Raw genomic sequence first — 23,979 nt, forward strand, 5'->3', positions numbered from 1 at the left:
GATAGGAAATTGCATACGATACTGTTACTCCTTCCATGGAAAACCAATTCCACAGAACATAAGACCTCATTCTACAAGGGCAACAGCCACTACCACAGCCTTCTTACGAGGAGTGGCAACCAAAGACATTATTGAGGCGGCTACTTGGACCTCCGTGCATACATTTGCCAAGCATTATAATTTGCCTCTATATTCCAGATCCCGAGCAGGGTTTGCCACTGCTGTACTGCAAGGGATCCTAAACACACCATAATCTACTTTTATCCTCCTCCCTAGTTGGCTATGGTATTCTACCCACTTGTTATGACTGCAGATGCATCCATGAAGGACATAGTACAGTTTTGTACCTACCATAAATGTAGATGTCCGAACTGGATAGCATCTGCAGTCAGGATTACCCTCCCTCCTTCCCTCTGTGGTACTCCTAGGGTGTTTACCCTCCTAATAGCTAGCTGTTGGGGAGTCTTTTATGGTGTATTTGTTTGTATATATGTACATACATGATTATTGTTGTGTTTACCTCTATCTATTTGGAAACATTGGCATCTATCCAAATTTTAGCCTGCAAGAGGGCTACTGGCATCTGGGGCAAGAAACACTGAGGAAAATGGCGTCGGCTGATGCTTTTATACCCGAAGACCAACAGAGATGACGTCGGGTGGAGTGCGACATCAGCCGAAGCCGGACCCGGACTTTGGAATCCGGCCGACTGCAGGGCTGCCTGACGACAGGACAACCCACTTGTTATGACTGCAGATGCTATCCAGTTCGGACATCTACATTTATGGTAGGTACAAAACTGTACTTTTTAGTGTCTAGGGATGAACTATGAAAGGGAACTAAATATAGGCTTTGACTCTAGAATGAAGATTAGGACTTATGCTTTTATCAGCTACTGAATTAATTCATAAGAAGCCGCCTTTATGCCTCTATTGGTTTTGTCAGTGTTTTTTATCAAGGAGCTCTTATGTTTTAAGTATTTAGTTTTTAATAATTGCTCAGCCTGATATTGCTCTATTATGTGCTATATTTTTATTAAGTGACCCAAGATTATTCTATATTAGTGCGTTTTCATTTAATTTGCCTGAAACTTATTTATTTATTTATAAAATTCAAAGTGGCCTAGTGGTAGAATTGTTGCCTGCCATGTGGGAGACCCAGGTTTGATTCCCGGTCATTGCATTAATTTTAAGCATTTAAGCTAGAGACTGCTTTATCAAATGTGTGTAAGATTATTTTATACCAGTGCTCGTTCATTTAATCTGTTTGAAATTATTTATTTATATTATTCAAAATGGTTTAGTGGTAGAATTTTCGCCTACCACGTGGGAGGTTCGGGTACGATTCCCGGCCAATGCATTAATTTTAAGTATTTAGATTTTAGCAAATGTAAAGCTTGCTTATGTTTTAATATATGCTTCTAAGGGTGCGTTTTCTTTAAGTGAATTTTGCATATTATAGGTATTTTAACTACCAAAGTATTAGAAAATGATATTGGCAAGTAGTTTCTTATATAAATGCGATGTGAACTATCGATCCATACAGAAGAGAAGTTTGATTTACATCTTTACTTCTATTGGCTAGCTTAAGCCAATGATATTTAGGAAAGTGAAGTCTGATTTACATCTTTACCTTTCATAGGTAGATACTAGGCTATCTGCCCTACGGTATTTATAAGCCTAGCCAGCGTGTATTTGGCTTCCGCCTCCCTATTAGATTAGCCTACTGTGCCTCTGTAAAGTAGGTCACAGAAGGTACCCTTTTAAGATTAGTTTACTGTGCCTCTGTCTAGCAGGGACACAGAAGAGATCCCAGGGGTGAATTTGCGATTTCCCATCCACGCGTCCAGATTTCGCTTGAAGAGAGTCAGCGAGGGGCTCTGTCTAGCATGAATTGGGATTCTATTCCAGAGTGAGGGGAGCCTCTGGGAAATGAATCTGTCCCTCCAGAATGTCCTATTTATTTTTGTGCTGAGGTTTAGGTGCCTGGAGCGTGTAGCTCTAAGGGACTTGGATTTTTTGAGGTGGAGCATGTCCATTAATTCTGGGTTTGACATGGCTTTGTACGTCAGGCATAGATCGCCTCTGAGTAGGTGCTAAGCAATTGAGTAGAGCTGGAGTTTCTTTAGTCGAGCTGCATAGGACATCTGTTTGTAGCCCATGATCCTCTTGGTGAGGTACTTTTGGGAGGTCTCCAGTTGCTGCAGGTGTCGGGTAAGGTACATCCCAAAAGGGGCATTCTATTCAATTATGGGCCTGATGAGTGATGAGTAGAGGGGCACAATGACCTCTCTTGATCTAGATATGAACCTATTCGTGATAAGGTGGGCTATATAGAAGGTCTTTCTAACCACTTTGGCAACGTGATTATCAAAGGAGAGATTACTATCTACGTTGGTCCCCAAATCTCTAATTACTTCTTCCTTACTTAATGGATTACCACCTATGTGGTAATTTGTGGGCACCTTGTTTTTCCCAAAGGGGATGACTATGCACTTTTTAGCATTTAGCTTGAGGCCGTGGCTCTGGCACCAAGCATCCGTCTCTGTGAGACCCTTTTGGAGGATGCTTGTGTCAGCTGGAGATTCGATTATGGCCCCAGTTTGCAGTCATCTGCAAACTTTGTCAGCCATAATCCCCCCGTGTTAGCCTGAACCTCAGAGAAGTATATACCGAACAAGAGAGGTCCCAGAACTGAGCCCTGTGGGACGCCACTTGTAACTGGTTTGGATTCGGACATGGCACCTGTGATTCTGACCATGTGGGTTCTATCTCTGAGCCAGTTTGCAACCCATCTTGTGATATAGGGGTTGATATTTAAGCTGGTAAGTTTATTTATGATGCCCGAGTGGGGTATTGTGTCGAAGGCTTTTGCGAGGTCCAGGTAGGCTGTGTGGACTACCTTGCCCTTATCTATGGCTTTGGTAACTGTTTCAAAGAAATTAACTAGATTTAAGAGGCAAGATCTGCCCTTAACAAAGCCGAATTGGGTAGGGTCCAGTGTCTGGAGGCCCCCAATGTCTTTGTTTATGAGTTCCATGATAATATGCTCCATAGCTTTACAGACCAGACTAGTCAGGCTTATGGGGCGATAGTTTCCAGGGTCCGTTGTGGCACCACCTTTGTGGAGTGGGACCACTGTAGCTGTACGCCATTCTTTGGGTACATATCCTGTAGTAAGGCTAAGTTTGAACAGTGACTTAATGTGAGGGTTCAGTTTTTTTTTTGAGCTCATGTAAGACACAGCCTGGGACACCGTCTGGTCCCATAGATGCTGTGTTTTTTGCTTTGGATAGGACAGCTTTCACCTGTGCGTCTGTGATGTCAGGGAGGTTACATTCAATTGGGATAGGCATTTGCTCCTTTGGGGGGGGAAGGGGGGGGGAGTTTGTGCTGAATCTGTCTGCCAGGATGTTGGCTCTGGCTGTAGGTTCGGTATATTTTGTACCGTTATGCAACAATTCAGAGCATATCTGGGAGTTTCCGCCCATGTTCCTGACATAACTAAAGAAGGCCTTGTGATTATCTTTAGTGTCTAGAGCAATTTTTCTTTCAAAACTGTCCTTTGATGATTTTATGAGGGATCGAAGTTTCTTGCTAATACTGATCAGAGATGCCTTCCCTTTTTGGGATTTTGCTCTGTCATGTAGTAGCTTCCTCCTTCTGTTGTATAGCTTATTTATGACCGGGATCCACCAGACCGGTCTCCTGTTTTTTGAGGAGTGAGTCTTGGTTTTATTTGGGATAGCACGATCCATGCATTCCTGCAGATGCTCATAGAATGCATTTGTAAAGGATTCTGCAGATTGGGCTGTATTATCCTCTGGCCCAGGGGCTTTGAAGGATTCCACCTCAGTCTTGAGAAGTGCAAAGTTGGCTTTTGAGAAATTCTTTACAGTGATTTCCTTGGCTGGGGGTGGGGATGGGATATGGATGTCCAGGGAAATTTGTTTATGGTCTGATCTTACCATTGAGGGGTTTATCTCTGGCGTGGAACATATAGTCCCCATGTTGGTGATAACCAGGTCCAATATGTTGTTCCCTCTTGTGGGAGTGGTGACCAGTTGTTCCATTGCATTAGAGTTTATAAATTCAAGGAACCATTGGGCGAGGGTGTTTGGGTTTGAGTAGTTTTCCCAGTCAATATTTGGGTAGTTGAAGTCACCCAGTAACATAGTGTTTGGAGAGACCTTCATATTCTCCAATGTTCTCAGGAATTCCAAGTGGGGTTCCTGTAATAGGGAGGGTGTTCTGTAGCAGGCTACAAACTGAAAGGCAGTTTTGCCCGCTGTTAGTTGCACAGGGATGGTTTCTGATGCTTTGTGCAGTGCCACTAACCTGGAGGTGTAGGTATCTTTGATGAATATAGATACTCCCCCTCCTTTTGTGCTTCGGTCCGAGTTTTGGGGCCGAAACGCATGGTATGATTTATAACCTGGTAGTGCTGGGATGCATTCTGGAGCCTTGAACCATGTTTCTGTTACTGCACTTTATTGGTTAGGTAATGTTCATTAGAATAATCAAATACTTTGGATGATAAAGTTGCTTGTATAAGCACCTTTATTGGTTAGGCCAAAACATGATATTTACATATTATTTGTCATTGTCTGATAGAAGTTTTATATTATGTTGAAGTGATTTTTGAATGTGGATCTGAAGAAGGCTTTAATAGCTGAAAGCGCTTGTCCTCTGTATTTCTGTTTGTTGTTTTGTCACTATCATAGTCTTAAATAAATTGTTCAGTCAAGTTTTTTGGTGTGGAGCATCGCTTATCTTTTGTTTTTAGTTTGATTATAGCAAGCTCAGATGCTGATAAGCCTAGTACTTATTATACAGCAGGAACTTCTTATTGTAACATTTGTTAATGTCTGTTATGTACTTCACAGATAAAGATTCTAGTTGTCTACTGATGTACTGTGTTCTTCATCTGTAAATATGTTGTAAGTAATTGCTATGTAAATTGTTAATCGCTATGTAATCCAATGTAACTACTGTCTGTTTATTTTAACTGTGGAGCTTTTCTCCCCGAGCCTCCGCTGAAAATGGACCTACATCCAGTCGGACACTCCCGGTCAACAAATATATATAAATAAATAAATAAATAAACAAAGGATAAATAAATAAATATTGCTTGTTGCAAATCTAATGAAGAAGCACAAGAAAGGATTCCCTTGTTGATTTAGCTCATGTTGATCACTGAACAAAATCTGTTACTTAATGTGAAATTCAATGGTGCTACCTGAATTTTCTGTTGCTGTTAATGGCAGTTTGCATTTAAAAAGAAGTGTGACTTTATTATGCCTGTGCCACTCTATTTATGAATTGCATAATTTAACATTCATACTGATAGAGAACATAGCTAAATGCCAACCACGATAAATAATCATACAAGTAAGAGTGGGCATGTTTTCGTTATCATTAGCTGTTTAGTTTCCTCAGGTGAGCCTCAACATCTGCATATATTTCTTTCAGACAGCTGCTAGGTTATCTTCAGTAGGCTCTATCTATATGTTTGTGTGTTGGGAAGGGTGAGCCTTAATTCACGTAGGTTATAGAAATGTAGAAACCGTACATTTTTGCACTTTTCTTAACATAATAGATCTTGTGGTCTGTGAAGTTGTGTAAAAACAACAATTAAGCAGTAGTTCTATAGAGTATTTATCTTAGTTTTCTTCTAATTTAATTTAGGTAAAAACAGGTGGTAAAACCATTGAAGAACGTCGCTCAAGCTTGGATGCTGAAATTGACTCACTGACAAGTATACTGGCTGATCTTGAGAGCACTTCTCCATACAAGCCACGCAATCAGCAAGTAAGCTTACTAATCCGCAATGATTTATCCAAATACAGATCGTTCTGCATTTTATTAGAACTTGGACAGTATTTAGAAGATTCTAACCATGGTGACTCTGTGTGTATAATAAGAAGGAAAGAGAAACAGAGCAGTAAGATGAGTTATAGGCTTCTGTTTCAAAAGTACTGCATCTTGAAACAAGGAATGTGGTGTAGGAAGGCATTTAAGTAGTTTAATAATTTAAGTAAACTGTGTTAATAACCTTGCATCACTGGACAAGCAGTATAGGTTTCAAGTACTTCAAATTTTTTTCAAGGTGATTTTTTTTTTGTCATGCACGTCTGCCAATAATCAAGTCTCCTATCAGATTTGAACTCATCCTTTCTCCAATACTAGATATTGCCAGGATGCAGATGACAGTTGACCATTATACAGGAAGCATTGAAGGTGGTTTGTGCCCTTGCCAACATCATAGTAATGAGGGCTTTGTAATGAAAGTGTAACCCTGGCGGCTGGTATGAATATCTTTGTAACTGTGGGGCATCCTACCCCTCCTGATGTGCTTGCATGCTTCTCCTTCCATAACAGTGAGGTCTGCCATAATTGTCGTGGGATCACCAAGCTAGTGTCCCCAATTCTGCACATTTCAGTGCCACAGAAGGCACTGCCTCTTCCACTCAGTTTAGTTTGGGTGACTTGGTTTAGCTTGGGTGGCATAGTGGTGCAACAGTTAATGTTGCTGCCACATAATGCTTATTTCTCTAGTTTTGGTCTCATCTGGGAAGCCTTCACTGCAAAATTTGCTGACCTTGTATCCTTGAGGGATTTTGCTGGAGGCTTTGGTTTTATCTTCCTCCCCAAAGGCATGCGGGTGAACTGAATTTTCAGTTCTCCAAATTGCCCATAGTTGTGTCTGTGAGTTTTTGTCTATGTTTGTGTGTGTGCGTGCATCCTGTTATGTCTTGGCATCCAATGCAGGACAGGTTTCAAGACTTATTACACAATACTTACGGGGGAGGGGAAGGGTGACACTGACTTCACTTTGACCACAAGTAGTATAAAGTGGGTATCAGAAGAATGAATGCATGAATGTATGGATTAGCTAAATAAATGGAACAAGGATGCTTTACATATACCATTTATGACACAACACATCATGTGGTACACTTTTTGTTATTGTTCTGCACTTCTTTATTCATTTATGCCACAGGCAGTCCTCTACAGTGCCTGTCACAGTTGTTGTGAAAAATACCTATGGTCTTACAGCATGTGAGAGAAAGTATGTTTGGTGTAAGAACCTTGTAGAAAAGTGCCAACAAAACAAAAGAAGATCCCATTCAGTTTAATGTGCAAGACAGAATGTCTTGTATTTACATCTCCCTCTGTATGCTTCAGCCACTGTATCTAGAGGAAAACAGAATTATGGAAAGTGAAAAAAGTTGTCTAGCTGGTCGGAAAGGTATTTGTTATGGTGCAAGAGTAACATTTTTCTTCTCTTAGATACTTCCAAGGGAAAAACTTAGGTTTGTTAAGACTTGCTAAAATTAATATTTCATGAAGAAATCATAATAGTGGCAAATGATTTGAGTATGGGTTTTCAAGGGTCTATATCAGAACATCAAAGTTTTAAAACTTCAAATGTTCTAATATCGACCCCTATTCAGCGAATGCTAAAAATAGCAAAGCAGCAGAACACCAAATTTTTTCCTAGTGAAAGTATTCGGTTAGCCAGTTCTGTGGCTTTGCTTTTTTCAGCGCTGTGGTGGAAAGGTACGGGTCAGGTTAAGTGTGCGATTGTGTGGACGTAAGGGTTAGGGGTGGGTTAAGTGAGTTAGGGTTAGGGCACGGGTTAGGTGAGTGTGCGATAGTGACGGACCTTAGAGTTAGGGTTTGGGTTAAGGTAAGTGGATAGATAGTAGTGTATGTACAGTTTAGTATAGGGATAGATGTAGGATTTTAAGTGTATGTGTGTGGATTGCTGGTTTTTTTGATGTGCTTGTGTTGTGTGTATGTGTTTCGGAATAGCAAATTTTTTCCTATGGAAAAAAATTTACTGTTCTGAATGTTCGATATTTTGTGGTTTAGATATTTTAGGTTCGATGTAATAGCGTTCACTATTTTCATCTTTTGATAGCGTGATATAAACACGTTTTCAAGAGAAGAAGGGAATTGAGAAAGTTAAAAAAAGCAAGGAAAGGAGCCAGGCACTTGTTAAAGAGCTTAGGGCTACTGGACATTTTGGTTTAAGAATAGATGCGATATTGACCCTAGGTATGCCTTTTTTCAGTTTGAAATGGCAGTCATAAGGTGTTTATTTCCAGGGAACTTGCAAATATGGTTGAAGGAAAAGATGTAGGGTCAGAATTATGTTGAGGTCATGACTGTTTGCTGGTATATCTTTAGTGCATATATGTAAGCCCAAAACAATGCCACTGGAGATTTCCAATTTGCATCTTGAAGCGGGTAAGTTTTCACTGCTGTCTGAAAGGAATATTACTTCAAATGTTAAAAGGAAATGAGGAATGGACATTCCAGAAATGTGATGCGGTGAACCAGCAGGTAAATTCAAAGAGTGGGGAAATTGTGAAAGGTTATAAAATTAGAACTCAGAGGGAGGGCAGACATAAAGAGGAGGAAACCCAAATGAGGTAACTAAAATAATTGCAAGAGATGGAAGATAAGAAGATTCCAACTCAAAGAATAACTGTCAAGAGATTTATATGATGTAAAAACTGCAGTGGCATTTAGGGCATTAGCTGCTTACCTCTGACAACTGAAAATTGAAAGGGCAGTGTTTGAATTGATAGAAGAAGAAGTTATTACAAAGGTATATTCTGAGTGCTATTAAAGATTATTATAAGCAGTTTTATATGGGGAAAATGTACATAGGAAATGAGGCTGATAGCATATTAAATACTGACGAAGGTTGCAGCACCTCACACACTAGTCTAAAGAAAGACAGTTTGATTTCCGAAGTTACAAAATAGGAAGTAAGAGAGGTGATGAATAAGTGACAGAACGGAAGAAAATCTTCAGGTTTAGGTAGGATCCACCTAGAGTTATGCAGGCTAGGAGAGTAAGAACATTGTGTGTCTTTGAACCCACCTCTTCAGTCAGGTGCTGAATACTAGGCAAGTGCCATGATCAATTAAAAAGGAGTGATAGTGGTGATACCAATGGAAGAATGTGATCCTAAGCTGGCTAGTTCATATTGTCCCATTACAATTTTGATTCATGATTACAAGGTATTCTTAAGTGTAATGAAGAAAAGACTTGCACGTACCCTGGCTGATCTAATTGACTTAGACCTGTGCCATTTCATGCCAGGATGCAGGATGTTTGATGATATCATTAAGAGACTTGTTGAAAGTACAAAAAGCAGCTAGTGAAAAAAGGAGACTGCCTTTTCTGCATCCAAAGAAAGTTTTGCATTCAGTGGGATAGATTAGTTATATTTATTTGGTGTTTTGAAGCATGTGGGCTTTCCAGTCTCCTTTCCAGAATTATTAATCAGGATTTATCACGATTTGTAGGCATAGAAGATGGGGAGGTGGCTCTTAGTTGTTTGTAGTGTTACTAATGGTACTAGATAGGAATGTCTGCTTATCCTTTATCTAGAATCCATACTAATTACATTGATGCATTCAGAGTTAAGTAGCTCTGGATGTGAGGATATGAAGTAGAAAGTTGTACTTTAGCTATGTCATCACTCTTACTTTGTCATACCCTCATACTAACAATGCAAAAGTCTTCCAGCTTCTGAGTGACTTTGGAGAGATTTCATGGTGATCAATAAATGAGGAAAAACACCCCAAAGTATTAGATAACATATTGCGAATAGGATTCAACAGGGGACTGAAAACCTACTGATGTGCAAGAGAAATTCCAGTAAGTATTTAGGTATCTGGTTAAAAGTAAGTTATGAGGAAACCTTGCAGTTATATCAGAAAATATATGCATTTAATTCAAGGGAATTTTTTTGAAATGGAAAAACCTGAATTTGGATTTAGCATGGTGTCACATATGCTATATGTCATCCTATTTTCATGTTGCAGTATTCATGCCTGCAGAGCCATACAGCCAGTCAGTTTACCAAAGTCTTCAGTTAGGGATATGTGCGACATAATATGCTAGTGCCATAAACCGATGTTGGCTATAAATGTGATGTCTGCATGTACCCAAGTCGGAACCTTCCTACTGCAGTGATCATCAGACGTCCGATTGCCAGCTAGAGGCGTTTACTGTTTGGTCATTATCGTTCAACTGCCCGCTTACAGATAAGTTGATTTATTCTTAGCTTATCGTTATCATTTTACTGTAGTCCAGCTTTTCATGACTTATAGGAAGGGCAAGTGTGCTTGTGGAAGACAGATTCCACACAAGGACACACGCGAACAGTGTGTTTTTTGCTTAGGGGAAGAGCATGATTATAAGAACTGTGTTATTTGCTAATCATTTGTCCCTAAGACCCTTAGAAGTCATTTAGCTTCCTTGAAAATATATTTAGAAAATCAGAGGCTCCGACTCCTGGCCTTAGGTATGGAGGGTACAGGAGGTCTGTCAAATGAGCCGCCTAAAAAGAAGGCCAAGAGAGCTAGGCCTGAAAAGCTTTCTGCACCTCAGACATCCACCAAGTCTCTTGAGGCAAGTGAGAGCCAGGAGAATCCTCGAATCTCAGATTTACCTTCCGAGCTGGAAACCTTTTTGGACGCCAGTTTGGTGGAAATCCTCGGTACGTCCGCTGAGGTTTGTGAGCCATCAAGGCCTGATGGTGAGAGAGAACTACAAGTTCTTGATTCTGATAGGGCTTTCACTCCCCTTCCTACCACTCCGATGTCAGCCATGCGGCCTGCTAAATCTCCAGGCCCTCTTAAGAGAAAAAAGAAGCTTAAGCACTCTGTTACTCCACGTTCTACTGACTGGGATGTTTTCTCCCAAAACTTGTTCAAGGCCTTTTAGGCTTTTCAACAACCTCAAACTCAACCTGCTGTGTCTAGCCCCTGTTTGCTTGAGTCTGAAGAAGACACTTCCTCATCTGATGAATCCCTTTTTTATTTATCTCAAATTGAATCTCCTGAGGATTCCTTGGCACTTGATTCCCCTGGTGAAGATTTATCTTTTGTGGGGACCCTATTAGTTTAATGAGACATTTCCAATGGGATGTTTCAGAAATTTCTGACACTAAAAGAAGGTATTTTGAAATTTTGCATATGGACCAGCCTTCCCCTTCTGCTGTCCATCCTGTGCAACCAGCCTTTCTGGATGCCTTCCAGGCAGCCTCCCAGGCTTCTGAGTCTCAACCTCCAGCTTCCAAGAGACCTGATAGGTTTTATAAAGTTCCCCCCTCAATCTCAGTTTCTCTTCAGAAACCCTCCAGCAGACCCTGCTGTTGTACTAGTCTCTGCAGACAAATCATCCAGGCAGCTACCTTCTACTTCTCTGTTCCCTACAGACAGAGAGAGTAGATTTATGGATAGACAGGGTAAAAAGATTTATACATCTTCTACCCTCCCCATAAGGGTGCTAAATTATCAGACTCACATGGCACGATTTGTACTAGACACTCTAGCCAAAGCCTCCTCTTTGGTGACTGATCTTACTGACTCCCCTACTAAGACTCAACTCATGAATCTGATTTCAACAGTTTCTCAAGTAACTAGATGCTCCAAATGTAGTTATGATGCTGTGGAGGCTTCTTCTAAGTTGGCTGCATCTGTTCAGTCCTTCAACGGTATTCATGGCTTAGATTAGAGCCTTTACCTCTTGATTTTCAGGCTAAGCTGTTAGATGCCCCCCTAGGTAACTCTGCATTATTCATAGGTTCATAGGTTCATACTAGGCTATCTGCCCTAGGGCATTTATAAGCCTAGCCAGAGTGTGTTTGGCTTTTGCCACCCATTTTAAATCAATTTTGCTATGCCTTTTTTTGAGGTTAGTATACTGTGCCTCTGTCTAACAGAGACACAGAAGTGGTAGCCGGGGTAAACCTACGATCTCCCATCCACTCATCAAGATTCCTCTTGAAGAGAGTCAATGTGGGACTCTGCCTAACCTGGACTGGGATTTTATTCCAGAGTGAAGGGAGCCTCTGGGTTATGAATCTGTCCCTCCAGCATGTCCTATTTATTTCAGTGCTGAGGTTCAAGTCTCTCGAGTGCATAGCTCGATGGGATTTGGATTTTCTGAGGTGCAGCATGTCCATTAATTCCGGGTTGGACATGGCTTTATACGTCAGGCACAGATCGCCTCTGAGCAGGCGGTATGCCACTGAGTAGAGCTGGAGTTTCTTTAACCGGGCAGCATATGGCATCTGTTTGAGCCCTTTGATCCTCTTAGTGAGGTACTTTTGGGGTCTTTCCAGTTGCTGCAGGTGTCTGGTAAGGTACATCCCAAAAGGGGCATTGTACTCAATTATGGGCCTGATGAGGGATGAGTAAAGAGGTACGATGACCTCCCCTGATCTAGATGTGAATCCCTTCATGATTAGGTAGGCTATATAAAATGTTTTTCTAACCACTTTGGCCACGTGGTTGTCAAATGAGAGATTGCTATCAACTTGGGTCCCCAGGTCCCTAATGACTTCTTCTGTACTTAATGGATTACCACCTATGTGGTAATTTGTGGGCACTTTGTTTTTGCCAAGGGGATGACTATACACTTTTTGGCGTTTAGCTTGAGGCCATGGCTCTGGCACCAGTTGTCTGTTTCTTTGAGGCCCTTTTGGAGGATGCTTGTGTCGGCTGGAGAGTTGATTATGGCGCCCAGTTTGCAGTCATCTGCGAACTTGGTCAGCCACAGTCCTTCCGTGTTGGCCTGTACCACCGAGAAATATATACCGAACAAGAGAGGTCCCAGGACTGAGCCTTGTGGGACGCCACTTGTAACTGGTTTGGAGTCTGACATGGCTCCAGCAATTCTAACCATGTGGGTTCTGTCCTTGAGCCAGTTTGCAATCCATCTAGTGACATAGGGGTTTATATTTAAGCTGGTGAGCTTATCTATAATGCCCAAGTGGGGTATTGTATCGAAGGCTTTTGCGAGGTCCAGGTAGGCTGTGTGGACCACCTTCCTCTCATCAATGGCCTTGGTGTCTGTTTCAAAGAAATCTACCAGGTTTAAGAGGCAGGATCTGCCCTTAACAAAGCCAAACTGGGTAGGATCCAGTGTCTGTAGGTCCCCAATATCTTTATTTATGAGGTCCATGATGATCCTTTCCATAGCTTTGCAGACCAAGCTAGTCAGGCTTATGGGGCAATAGTTTCCAGGATCCGTTGAGGCACCACCTTTGTGGAGAGGGACCACTGTTGCTGTACGCCACTCTTTGGGTACATATCCTGTAGTAAGGCTAAGATTGAACAGTAGTTTTATGTTTGGGTTTAGCTCTTCTTGGAGTTCATGTAGAATGCAGCCCGGGACACCATCTGCTTCTGCTGAACTTTTTAAATCCTTACAGGAGAAAGGTAAGGAGCTCCAGAATTTTAAACATTTCATTTCACCTATTCCTAGATACCATAGAAACTACCCTCTAAAGACTTCTTTTGTTAGGAGGTGGTCTACTCCTCCTACTACTCAATCTAGGGGAAGGAGACATTCTAGACAAGCTGCTATCCTTAGGACATCTGCATCCTGCACTCCTTCCTTTCATAGGCAACCTTTTCAAAACAGAGCTCCCCCTTTGTGGCTCAGACCAGCTGCCTTGTCACACTTCTCTGTCCCTGTGTCTCACTCTGTCCTTCCCCTCCTTGCAGAAGTTCACCACCGACCAGTCGCCGTTTGTTCTTACACACGGGTTCGGAGCAGAGTCGGCCACATCACCAGCTCTGCATCTTCGAGAAAGCTCGAGGCACAGTTCTATCCCATGATCCTCCTGTGCTAACCCTAAGATCTAGTTTGCCGCTAGCAGCAGATCGCATCGTGAGAGGCTCGGGCCAGTATTTTTTCATTCTATTATACTATCCTTTTTGAAGTTGTAGTTGTTAAAAGTAGTTAAAAAGTAGTTTATTAGTGTAAAGTGTGATAGTTTATTAGAGAGTGTGTTTTTCAAATAGTTAAAGTAGTTTTAAATAGTTTTGTGTTTTTTACTTCAGTTAAGGCCTTGTTGTAATTCTGTCAGGACTGACAGTAGGGTTTAAATTGTTATTTTCTGCCTTAACTTATTCTTCTCTTTATATATATATATATATATATATATATATATATAGAGAGAGAGAGAGAGAGATAAGTATTATTCATACTTTTAGAAATGTTATAGTGTGTTATTATATATACATATATACATATAAGTGTGTTGTTAGTAATTTGTTTACTAGGTATCTTAGATAGTATGTCTGAAAAAGCCAAGTCAGGCTTTAAAAGGTGTCAGTGTGGACAAAAGATGTCCATAACTGATAACCATTCTTCCTGCGTCTACTGTCTTGGCCCTCTCCACTTGCAGGAAGACTGTTCCATCGGTCATTCCTTCAGTGGGTGGGTCATGCTAGAAAGGTGCAGGAAGTTGGTGGACAGAGGGTTTTCAGGAGGCCCTGGATAAGACTGAACAAGTGTCCAAGTCTTCGAAGGGGTCCAAGTCTTCAAGAGTGTCAGAGCCTAAGTCCACGGCTCCGAGCACCTCTTTTCAGATTCGGACACCGGCTCCAAAGACCTTGGGGTCGGGCATCGAATGTTTGTCTCTGATCGAGACTCAGGTATTGGAGCCGGTATCGGAGGTACCACCACCTTCAATCCTTCGCTCGGTGACGGCTTCGGCCCTTCGTCCCGTTCTACGAGGCCGCTTTCTGACTCCGACGTGGACCGAGTGGTACAGAAGCTAATGGAGAACTCGGCTCTGTCCAAACTAATTGAAGTATCGTCCCAATTGGTTTCGAAACTCGAGGCTCTTCCTGCCCCCGAGACAAATCCTCCTCTGAGACCTGTTGAGTCATTGGAGCCAGGAATCGAAGAGCCGATGATTGTAGAGCCCTCGGTGCTGAAGCCTCCAGTAGCGCTATTGGCACCGTTGACCTCGACACCTTCGGAACCAGCCGGGGGGGTCTCGGAGCCGACGGTCTTTCTAGGTTCCAGGGGGGACAGTCGAACCGAACTTTTGGTTCCGACTCCCCCCTCAGGGCCTCGGCTCAGATCAGCTCGGATCCGTCCTCAGGGTTGGAGCCCGTGGTCCCAGTTCCGGGGAAACTACCGGCTTCTTCGTAACTGATGGGATCCTCGGGCCAGGGCACCAGTGCCTTCGACATCATGAGGAAGGTCTTGTCTGAACAGACACATACGTCATCGGCATCTCCTTCTCCTCCCCCAAAGGGTCCACGTTCTGCTTCTGTACCTTCGGTTCCTACCAAGCGTCAAGACCCAATGCCTCAGCCAGCCCCAGAGGGCACCCCTGGTTCCTCGGATGCCTCCCCAGAAGCCCCCTCTGAGGATGTACCGAGGAAAAGATTGTGCAAGAGTAGACACATTGATTCCCCACAGGAATCTCTGACATCTGATACCGATTTGGATGAAGCAGAAGGGTCCCCACGGTCCCCCTCTGAAGATGTCTCTTTTGCTGACATATTGGAAATCTTGAAACAGAGGGGAGACTGGCAGAGCCTTGCCCCTTCTGTAGACAAATCTGTATTGCTGAAGGCATTTGGGGCTCAACCTTCTACCTCCTGGGTGACCCCTCCCTTTGACGAGCTCATGGACCTGATAGCGCGAAGGGTATGGGAGACACCTGATACAGTGGAACCGGTCCCCCGCAGACCCAACAAGTATATCACGGCCCCATCAAGACAAAAGCTTTCTGACTAAAGGAGTGCCAGTGGATACTATGGTGATGGCGGCAGCCACTAGGAAGGAAATATCCGAATCATCTTCCTCTGTTCATCCTCCTAATAAGGATTCTAGGACGATGGACAGATATGGGAAGCGCGTGTTTAGTTCTGCGACTTTTTCCATGCGATCGCTGAACTACCTTACGGATTTCATGTGTCTACAGAGAGATCTCCTCAAGGAACTGGGAGATACTCTCCAGGGCAATACAGATGCTGCTGTCTCCGAGAAAGTGACAGCACACCTTAACACCCTCAACTCAATAGTTAACTCGTCCATGAGGCTCATTCCATATGCAGCTGAAGGTTCGAGTAGGGCGGCAGCCTCAGCAATTGCTCTGAGGAGACAACCCTGGCTGCGCCTATGCTCCTTTGCGGAAGCCTTCAAGTCTTCCTTTGCTAACGTCCCTTTTGATGGTGCCTCACTGTTTGGTCCCAAAGTAAAGGAGACTCTTACTAGTTGCGAGCAAGAAGGGAAGACCCTGTCTGCCGTAGGGGTCCGTTTTTCTGCCCCATCTAGACCATACCCCAAAGGGCAAAGAGGCGGAAAAATGTGGTTCTGAAAGACTCCGGGATCCTTTCAGCCCACACAGAGTGATGCCCCCTCCAGAGGCAGAGGAGGGGGAAGAAATGGAAGACGCCGTCCAGGCGGCAGAGGGGGTCCGCAGAATCAGGGCGACAGAGATACGTTCTCTGGGAACCCCTTTCAAAACTCCTGGGTGCATGCCTGGCTGTCCTACTCTGGAGGCAGTCGAGGGTCATTTGGCTTTATACCCAGTGGCCTGGCTAAATCTTACATCGGATTCCTGGGTAAAAAGCATAGTTACCAGAGGCTACACTATTCCATTTATAAAAATTCCACCTGCCCCCAAAAAGCTCCCAGATGTTCCACCCAGTCTGCGAGACCAGGCAGCTGTAGAAATAAAAAGGCTGCTCGAAAACAGAGTCATCCAACCAGTCCCAGCGGACCAGAAAGGTTCCGGAACTTACTCAAGGTTCTTTTTAGTTCCAAAGAAAACAGGGGACTGGAGGCCAATTTTGGACCTCAGCAGACTCAACACTTTCATGCAAAAGGAAAAGTTCCGGATGGTCACGCTACAGTCGATCCTTCCTTTCCTACAGGACGGCGACTGTATGTGCTCTATAGATCTCAAAGACGCGTACTACCATATCAAGATGGCCAGAGCATCCAGAGATCACCTGCGCTTCCGGCTGGGAGCCAGTCACTTCCAGTTTCGTGCTCTGCCCTTTGGCCTCACCTCAGCCCCCAGGGTGTTCACCAAATGAATGGCAGTAGTAGCATCTCACTTGAGACAGATGGGATTCCGAGTGTTTCCTTACCTAGACGACTGGCTCCTGTCCGCCACCACCGAGTATCGTCTTGTGCAAGCCAGGGACTACACCATCAACCTTTGCTCCTCTCTGGGCATAACAGTCAATTTTGAAAAATCTGTCTTATCGCCCTCGCAGCGTATCTCATTTATAGGGGCAGAGTTAGATACTTCCCTGGCTTGAATCAATCTCCCCCCACTAAGAGTATCAGCCCTCAGAAATCAAATTTCTATCCTTCTTCAGAGCAAGAGAGTCCCTGCTCAACAAATCTTGAGAGTGCTAGGAATGATGGCAGCCGCTCTTATCATAGTTCCCCTAGGCAGGATGCATATGAGGATCCTTCAATGGATGCTATTCGCTCAGTGGTCTTACCGACAGCTTCCACTATCTCACGAGATCTTAATCACGAACTCCTGCAAACGGGATCTCCTGTGGTGGATGCACAGTCAGGACCTAACAGAAGGCCGACCGTTTGTGTTGCCCAGTCCTATAGCAACTTTAACCACGGATGCTTCCCTGATAGGGTGGAGGGGACTTTTTCAGGGAAGAACAGTCCAAGGTCAGTGGTCCAACTTGGAGTACAACCTGCACATCAATGTTCTAGATTTGAGGGCAGTGTTTCTAGCGTTGCAACACTTTCACAAGTCCTTACCTCTGGGAACAGTGACAGTTCAAACGGACAACATGTCAGTAGTCTGGTACATAAACAAACAAGGAGGAATCAGGTCTTATCCATTGTGCAGAGAGGCCCTCAGGATTTGGCAATGGGCTGTGTCTACCGGATGCTTTCTGATAGCAATGCACATCCCGGGGACATCCAACGTCATTGCGGACAGGTTGAGCAGAGCCATCCTGTTGCCCCATGAGTGGTCCCTCAAATCTCAAGTCGCGGAAAAGATTTTTCACAGATGGGGCCAGCCTTGCTGCGACCTATTTGCATCCCCATTGAATGCCAAATGCAGAAGCTACTTTGCCCTACTACCCCCTCCACGGGGGGTGCCCCCAGGGACGTACTTGTGCACGATTGGCCCCCGGGTCTCCTTTATGCTTTTCCCCCTGTTCTGCTAATTCCCAAATTCCTGCAGAAAGCCAAACGTCTGGAAAGGACCGTAATTCTGATAGCTCCATTCTGGCCTCGACAAATCTGGTTCCCATTTCTTCAAACTCATCAGGTGGAGGAACCGTGGATTCTGGACCCAGTGCCAGATCTGTTGACGCACTCGTCGAGAGTTCCTCACACATCTCTCAAGTCCCTCAAACTGAGCTTGACTGCTCCGCTTCCCATCTTAGCCAGGTCAGATTTATTGTCCCCTGCAGTACAACACATAATTGTATCTTCCCACAAGCCATCCACAAGGAAGCTATACAACAGCAAATGGAAACGTTTTGCGTACTGGGCCTCGTAGCAGGGTATAGATCTGTCAGGGGCTCCAGTACACAAGATATTAGCATTTCTTTCGACACTTTTTCATTAAGGAGCATCGACTTCCATGATAAGGGTACAACTTGCGGCTATATCTAATTTTCATGTTGGTCAGGGAGATAGTTCCCTCATGTCCCACAGACTTTGCAAAGCCTTTATGAAAGGTACCTTTCACCTCCGTCCCCCCTTTCTTAATCCAGTGGCCCCATGGAATCTTAACCTGATGTTATCATGGCTCATGTTGCCCCCATTTGAACCAGCCGCCACAACCCTTCTTAAATTTTTATCGTGGAAGACACTTTTTCTGGTTGCCATCACTTCCGTCTGGAGAGTTTCAGAGTTGCAAGCGTTCTCTGTCCGGCCCCCATATATGATATTTTATCCAGATAGGGTAACATTGCGCACCAATCCATCCTTCCTTCCAAAGATTTGTTCGGTCCAAAATATTAATCAGTCGATTGAACTACCCACCTTCTTCAAAAATCACTCCAGTAAGTTGGAAAACATGCTGCACATATTAGACGTCCACAGGCAGCTGAGATTTTACTTAGACAGGACGAAGGAATACAGAAAGTCAGACCAGCTGTTTGCATCATATGCTGACCAAAGGAAGGGAAAGGCGGTAACAAAAGTTACTTTATCCAAATGGCTTTCAGACTGTATAAATTTCGTATATTTAGAATCAAAGCAACAACTCCCCTTTAAACCCAAGGCTCATTCTACGAGGGTGATTGCTACTTCTTTAGCCCATGCCGCCCGCTTGCCATTTAGATACCATTTGTGCGGCGGCAACTTGGGCGAAACCACATACTTTTATCGCTCACTACAAATTAGATAAAAACTCCAGAGACAGGGCAACACTTGGTTCCACTGTTCTCAGGAATGTTCTCCCGTGAGCCACCCAGGATAAAGGAGCTAGGGACGCTACCCGTGTGTAAGAACAAACGGCGAGATCGAACAATTTCCCATAAAGAAGTTATGTTCTTACCATAACGTCCCATGTGAATTGTTCATCTCGCCTTTGTTCTTACATTCCCCCCTCCATCCCCCGTCCTGCGTTCTCGAAGAACGGGTAAGACTGCATTCGGGTTCAGTCTTCTCTAGATATTGTTATTCTTGAGCTTCCTAGTGTACATCAGGGATGGCATCTTTTCTCTTCTATTGATGACAGAGTATCAGACAGTGTGGTTGTGTTTTTTCTATGCGCTTAGGGCGCAGTAACTAGTGGGATTCTTCTGGTGTTAGCAAACTATGAGGGTTAGCACAGGAGGATCATGAGATAGAAATGTGCCTCGAGCTTTCTCGAAGATGCGAAGCTGGTGATGTGGCCGACTCGGAGCCGAGGATCGGCTCCGAACCCATGTGTAAGAACAAAGGTGAGATGAACAATTCACATGGAACGTTATGGTAAGAACATAACTTCTTTTTTCATGGCTTGGTGGGCTCTCCCTCCTTTCCAAGGTTTTTCCCAACCATCAAAAACTCAAATTCCACTCTTCACCTCCTTCTTTAGACAACTTTTAATTCAAGGCACTATCCAGCCTGTTCCTCCAGAGCACATGGGCAAGGGTTACTATTCCAAATATTTCTGGTTCCAAGAAGGGATGGTCCTTGGACACCAATCTTAGACCTGTCCTACCTCAGTCTGTACCTCAAGGTACCCACGTTCGAGATGCTTTCTCTACAGACATTAGTGCCTCTTATCCCACCTCAGGCTTACATGGTCTCAGTGGATCTGAAAGATGCTTATCTGCATATTCCCATTCACCCTTCATGCAGAAAATTCCTATGTTTTTTGATAGGGTCCTCTCATTTTCAATTTTCTGCCTTGCCTTTTGGTTTCTCTACTCCGCCCAGGGTCTTTACAAAATGTTTAGCCCCACTGATAGCTCACTGCAGGCTGTTGGTCTAGATATGGATAAATCTGAACTCCCATCTCCTCATTCCTTACAGGGACCCTCACTCCTTAACACTACATCTGCATCTGCATCCTGGAAACTTGTGGATTCACTCTAAATTTGCAAAAATCTTAGCTCACCCCTACCCAGGACATAACCTTTCTAAGTTTCAGGATATAGACAGTTCTAATGACTGCCTTCATTCCCCAACAAAAAATAAACAGCTTGCTTTAGTACCTCCTATCCCAGCTCCCCCTTTTATCCTTGACAGCCAGACAGTTCCTGAAGCTCTTAGGGCATATGGCTTTCCTGATCCCTATCCACTGGCCAAACTTCACGTGTGGAAATTTCAGTGGTGTCTGAAAAATCTCTGGTGCCGCCACCTTAAGTCCCTAGAGGCCACCATTCCTCTTCTGCCATGTCTGAAAAAGGAACTCCGCTAGTGAATCTCACAAATTCACCTAAATCAGGGAGCCCTCTTGCAAATTCCAACTCCAGTACAGCATCTCTACACAGACACCTCAGACCTGGGTTGGAGAGCTGTGCTGCATCTCCCCTCCAGCCAGCACAGGACACATGGTCCATGGTCCTCAAACAGACTACAGGATCACATCAACATAAAAGAAATGAAAGCCTTACTCCTGGCTGTACAGGCCTTTCAGCAGCTTCTGCTACCAGGCACACTGAGAATCATCAGAGACAACATGACTGTGCTATGGTATGTGAACAAGTGGGGGGGGGGGGCATAATCCTACCCTCTATGCTCTCTAGCAATTCAGATTTGGAATCTCGCCAGTTTTCTGTTACTTCACCTACTGGCTGTTCATATTCCAACCTCAGAAAATGTATAGGCAGACACTCTGAGCAGAACCATGGCACCTTCTTACGAATGGATGTTACACAGGGAGGTATTTCTGGATATTGTACACAACTGGGGTACAAAAGCAGGTCTGTTTGCCTCCTCCCAGAACAGACAACTACCCCTCTTCTGCACAAGGCTACCCCATCCACAGGCATGGAAAGTGGATGCCTTCTCCTTCTTTTGGAGAAAAATATACCTGTATGCCTTCCCCCAATATCTCTAATTCAGAAAGTCTTACTGAAGATTCAGAAAGACAGACCAAAAATCCTGCTGCTGACCCCCTTTTGGCCAAGACAGCATTGATTCCCTCTTTTATTTCAGCTAGCCAGGGGCAGTCACCACAAATTACCTCAAAGGTTCGACCTACTCACACAAGACAGGGGATCTCTGATACACCCACAGATTCACAACCTGAACTTAACCCTGTGGTTGATGAACTTTTGATCCCTTTTCACCACCAATACTCAGAGCACGTACTCAAAGTCGTGCAGGAGGCCAGGAAACCTAGCACAAGAAAAAATTACATTGCAAAGTGGAAACGTTTTTCCAGGTGGTGGTCCAAGAAAATACAGGATCCTTTGGCAGTCCCAGTGCCTGTGGTCCTTGCTTATTTGTGTGAGCTCCTGCACTCTGGATTGTCAGTCTTCCGTAAAGGTACATTTGTCTGCTATTTATGCTTGTCTACCTATACTTCCCCCTTTAGCATCAAGGCTAGAGGTTAAACTGTTCGTTAGTGGGGTTCTGTATGTCAGACGACCTAGGAAACCAGTTCTACTACCTTGGGACCTTAATAATTTTGTACTAGAAAAATTGACTATGTTCCTCTTCAAGCCAGCCTTTTCAGCTTCTCTTTAAGATTGCACTTGGAAAACACTTCTGCTAGTAGCTTTGACTTCTGCCAGGTGGGTCTCCGAAATCCAAGCCCTCATGACCATTCTGCCTTACCTCATTTTCCACAAAGACAGAGTCTCTTTGAGGACTAATCCTTCATTCATGCCTAAAGTAGTGAATGAGCTTTCCTTGAACCAATCTATTAACCTGCCTGTTTCCTTTCTAAGGAATTCTGAGGTTGTGGAAAGAAAACTCCCTTCTTTGGATGTGGACAGGCAGCTCAGATTCTACCTAGATAAAACCAAGTCCATCAGAGAATCAGACCAGCTATTTGTTTTCTTTCTCCCTAGAGCCCTAGGCAGAGTAGTCTCTAAACAGACCATTGCTTCATGGATCTCAAAGGCCATCTCCTTTTGCCATGACTTCCATGGCAAGCCTTTAGCCTTGAAAATAAAGGCTCATTCCACTAGGGCTGCAGCTTCTTTTGCAGCCTTTTTCAAAGGCCTGGACCATGCCACCATTCTAGAGGCAGCTACCTGGTCTTCTTTTCACACCTTCACCAAGCATTGCAAACTGGATTTAATATCCAGATCTGGCTCTGCCAGGCCTATTCTGCAGGGTCTCCTGGACACTTCTCCTGCAGCAACCACCCAAAGGAATACCTAACAGCTTTGGTACTCTCCCTACTGTAATGAATACTGCAACATGAGAATAGAAGGACATAGAATAGTTGTGTAAAATCGTACCATAACCTTAGATGTCCTTCTTTTCCATGTTGCAGTATTCAGAACCCACCGTCCTCCCCTCTATCCTTTATTTTTGAGGTTTTATGGTTATATAGTTTGGTAGAGGTGTTTTCTTGGTGTTGGTTATATTACTATATGTAGAATTTTCTCATATTCCCAGGTAGAGCCTTTTTTGTTTGCCCTATAGGCTCCTTCCTATAGTATTGTTTAGCTGGAATGCTTTCTATTCATTCAGCCTTATCTTCTGTGGCAGTGAATCCTGACTTGGGTACGTGTAGACTTCATGTTTGTAACTGATGTCGGTTTATGACACTAGCATGCTATGTCGTACTTACCCCTAACTGAAGACTTTGGTACACTGGCCAGATGTACGGTGCTGAAGGCAGACATATCTCTACTGTAAATGAATACTGCAACATGGAAGAGAAGGACATCTAAGGTTATGGTAAGATTTTACACAACTATTCTATTTGGGCAATTGTTTTAGTCTATTCTAAATAAGGTAGCTAAGCAAAAATTAAAACACTGGAAGAGAGATTTTCTCTGGGCCATTGAGATACTCCAATAGGTCAGAGTAATATCTGGAAAGGTAAAGAGAGATTTAGGAGTTACAGTGATTGATAGGTGTTTTAATGCTATTTGTCTGAATGCTATATGTAGATGTACTGTCCCGAAATAACTGCTAAATGGAGGTAAATGTTCCAGATTAATGACCTGTGATTTGAGGTGACATGTAGTACCTTAGTGGAAGAAATACATTTGGAGATGCTAAGCTTGATATATTGGTGGGTGAACCAGGTTTTTAAGCAAAGAGATCTAAAAGACTGGGAACAAGAATTGCTCCCTATAGGAAGTTGAATGGAAATAGACTAATACTGCAACTTGGAGGTGATCCAGTAGTTAGACCGAACTGCCCAAGGACACTGGAATATTTGGATATCATGTTAACTAAAGACATGGATGCAAATTGCTTTATAGCACAAATCCATAGGAAACCCACGTATTCGAACTCACTGCTGCACTTCACCAGTTGCCACTCGTTTTTACAAAAACGAGCAGTGATTAAAGGTCAACTGGTTAGAGCAGCCAGGATGATAAGTAGGGACGAAGATTTTGTTGAGGAATGTTTACTGCTAAAAAAGATGTTTTTGAGTCGGGCCTACCCTTTTAGGTTGATTGAAGAACTTATTAATGAGGTATCACTAAAAAGGTCTACCAAGTTTTATGAACCTCTATTACCTGTATAAAGAGTATGCAACAACCTAATTTGACACCCACTATTGAAGAGCAGA

The 23,979-nt window shown here is 43.6% G+C and overlaps 1 protein-coding gene across 5 annotated transcripts in view; it reads left to right on the forward strand.

Moving 5' to 3' along the window:
• The window catches only part of LOC122800880 (LIM domain containing preferred translocation partner in lipoma), a 3,822,027-nt gene that overhangs the window by 2,174,839 nt on the left and 1,623,209 nt on the right, over nucleotides 1-23,979 (forward strand). For all 5 annotated transcript variants that reach the window (XM_044070213.1, XM_044070214.1, XM_044070215.1 and 2 more), the window contains one exon: nucleotides 5,688-5,810. In XM_044070213.1, the coding sequence (XP_043926148.1) occupies nucleotides 5,688-5,810 (123 nt within the window). The remainder of the gene's footprint in view (nucleotides 1-5,687; nucleotides 5,811-23,979) is intronic.

This window comes from Protopterus annectens, chromosome 4.part1 (assembly GCF_019279795.1).
Source record: "Protopterus annectens isolate FY-2018-M chromosome 4.part1, PAN1.0, whole genome shotgun sequence".
NCBI classification, from domain to species: domain Eukaryota; kingdom Metazoa; phylum Chordata; order Ceratodontiformes; family Protopteridae; genus Protopterus; species Protopterus annectens.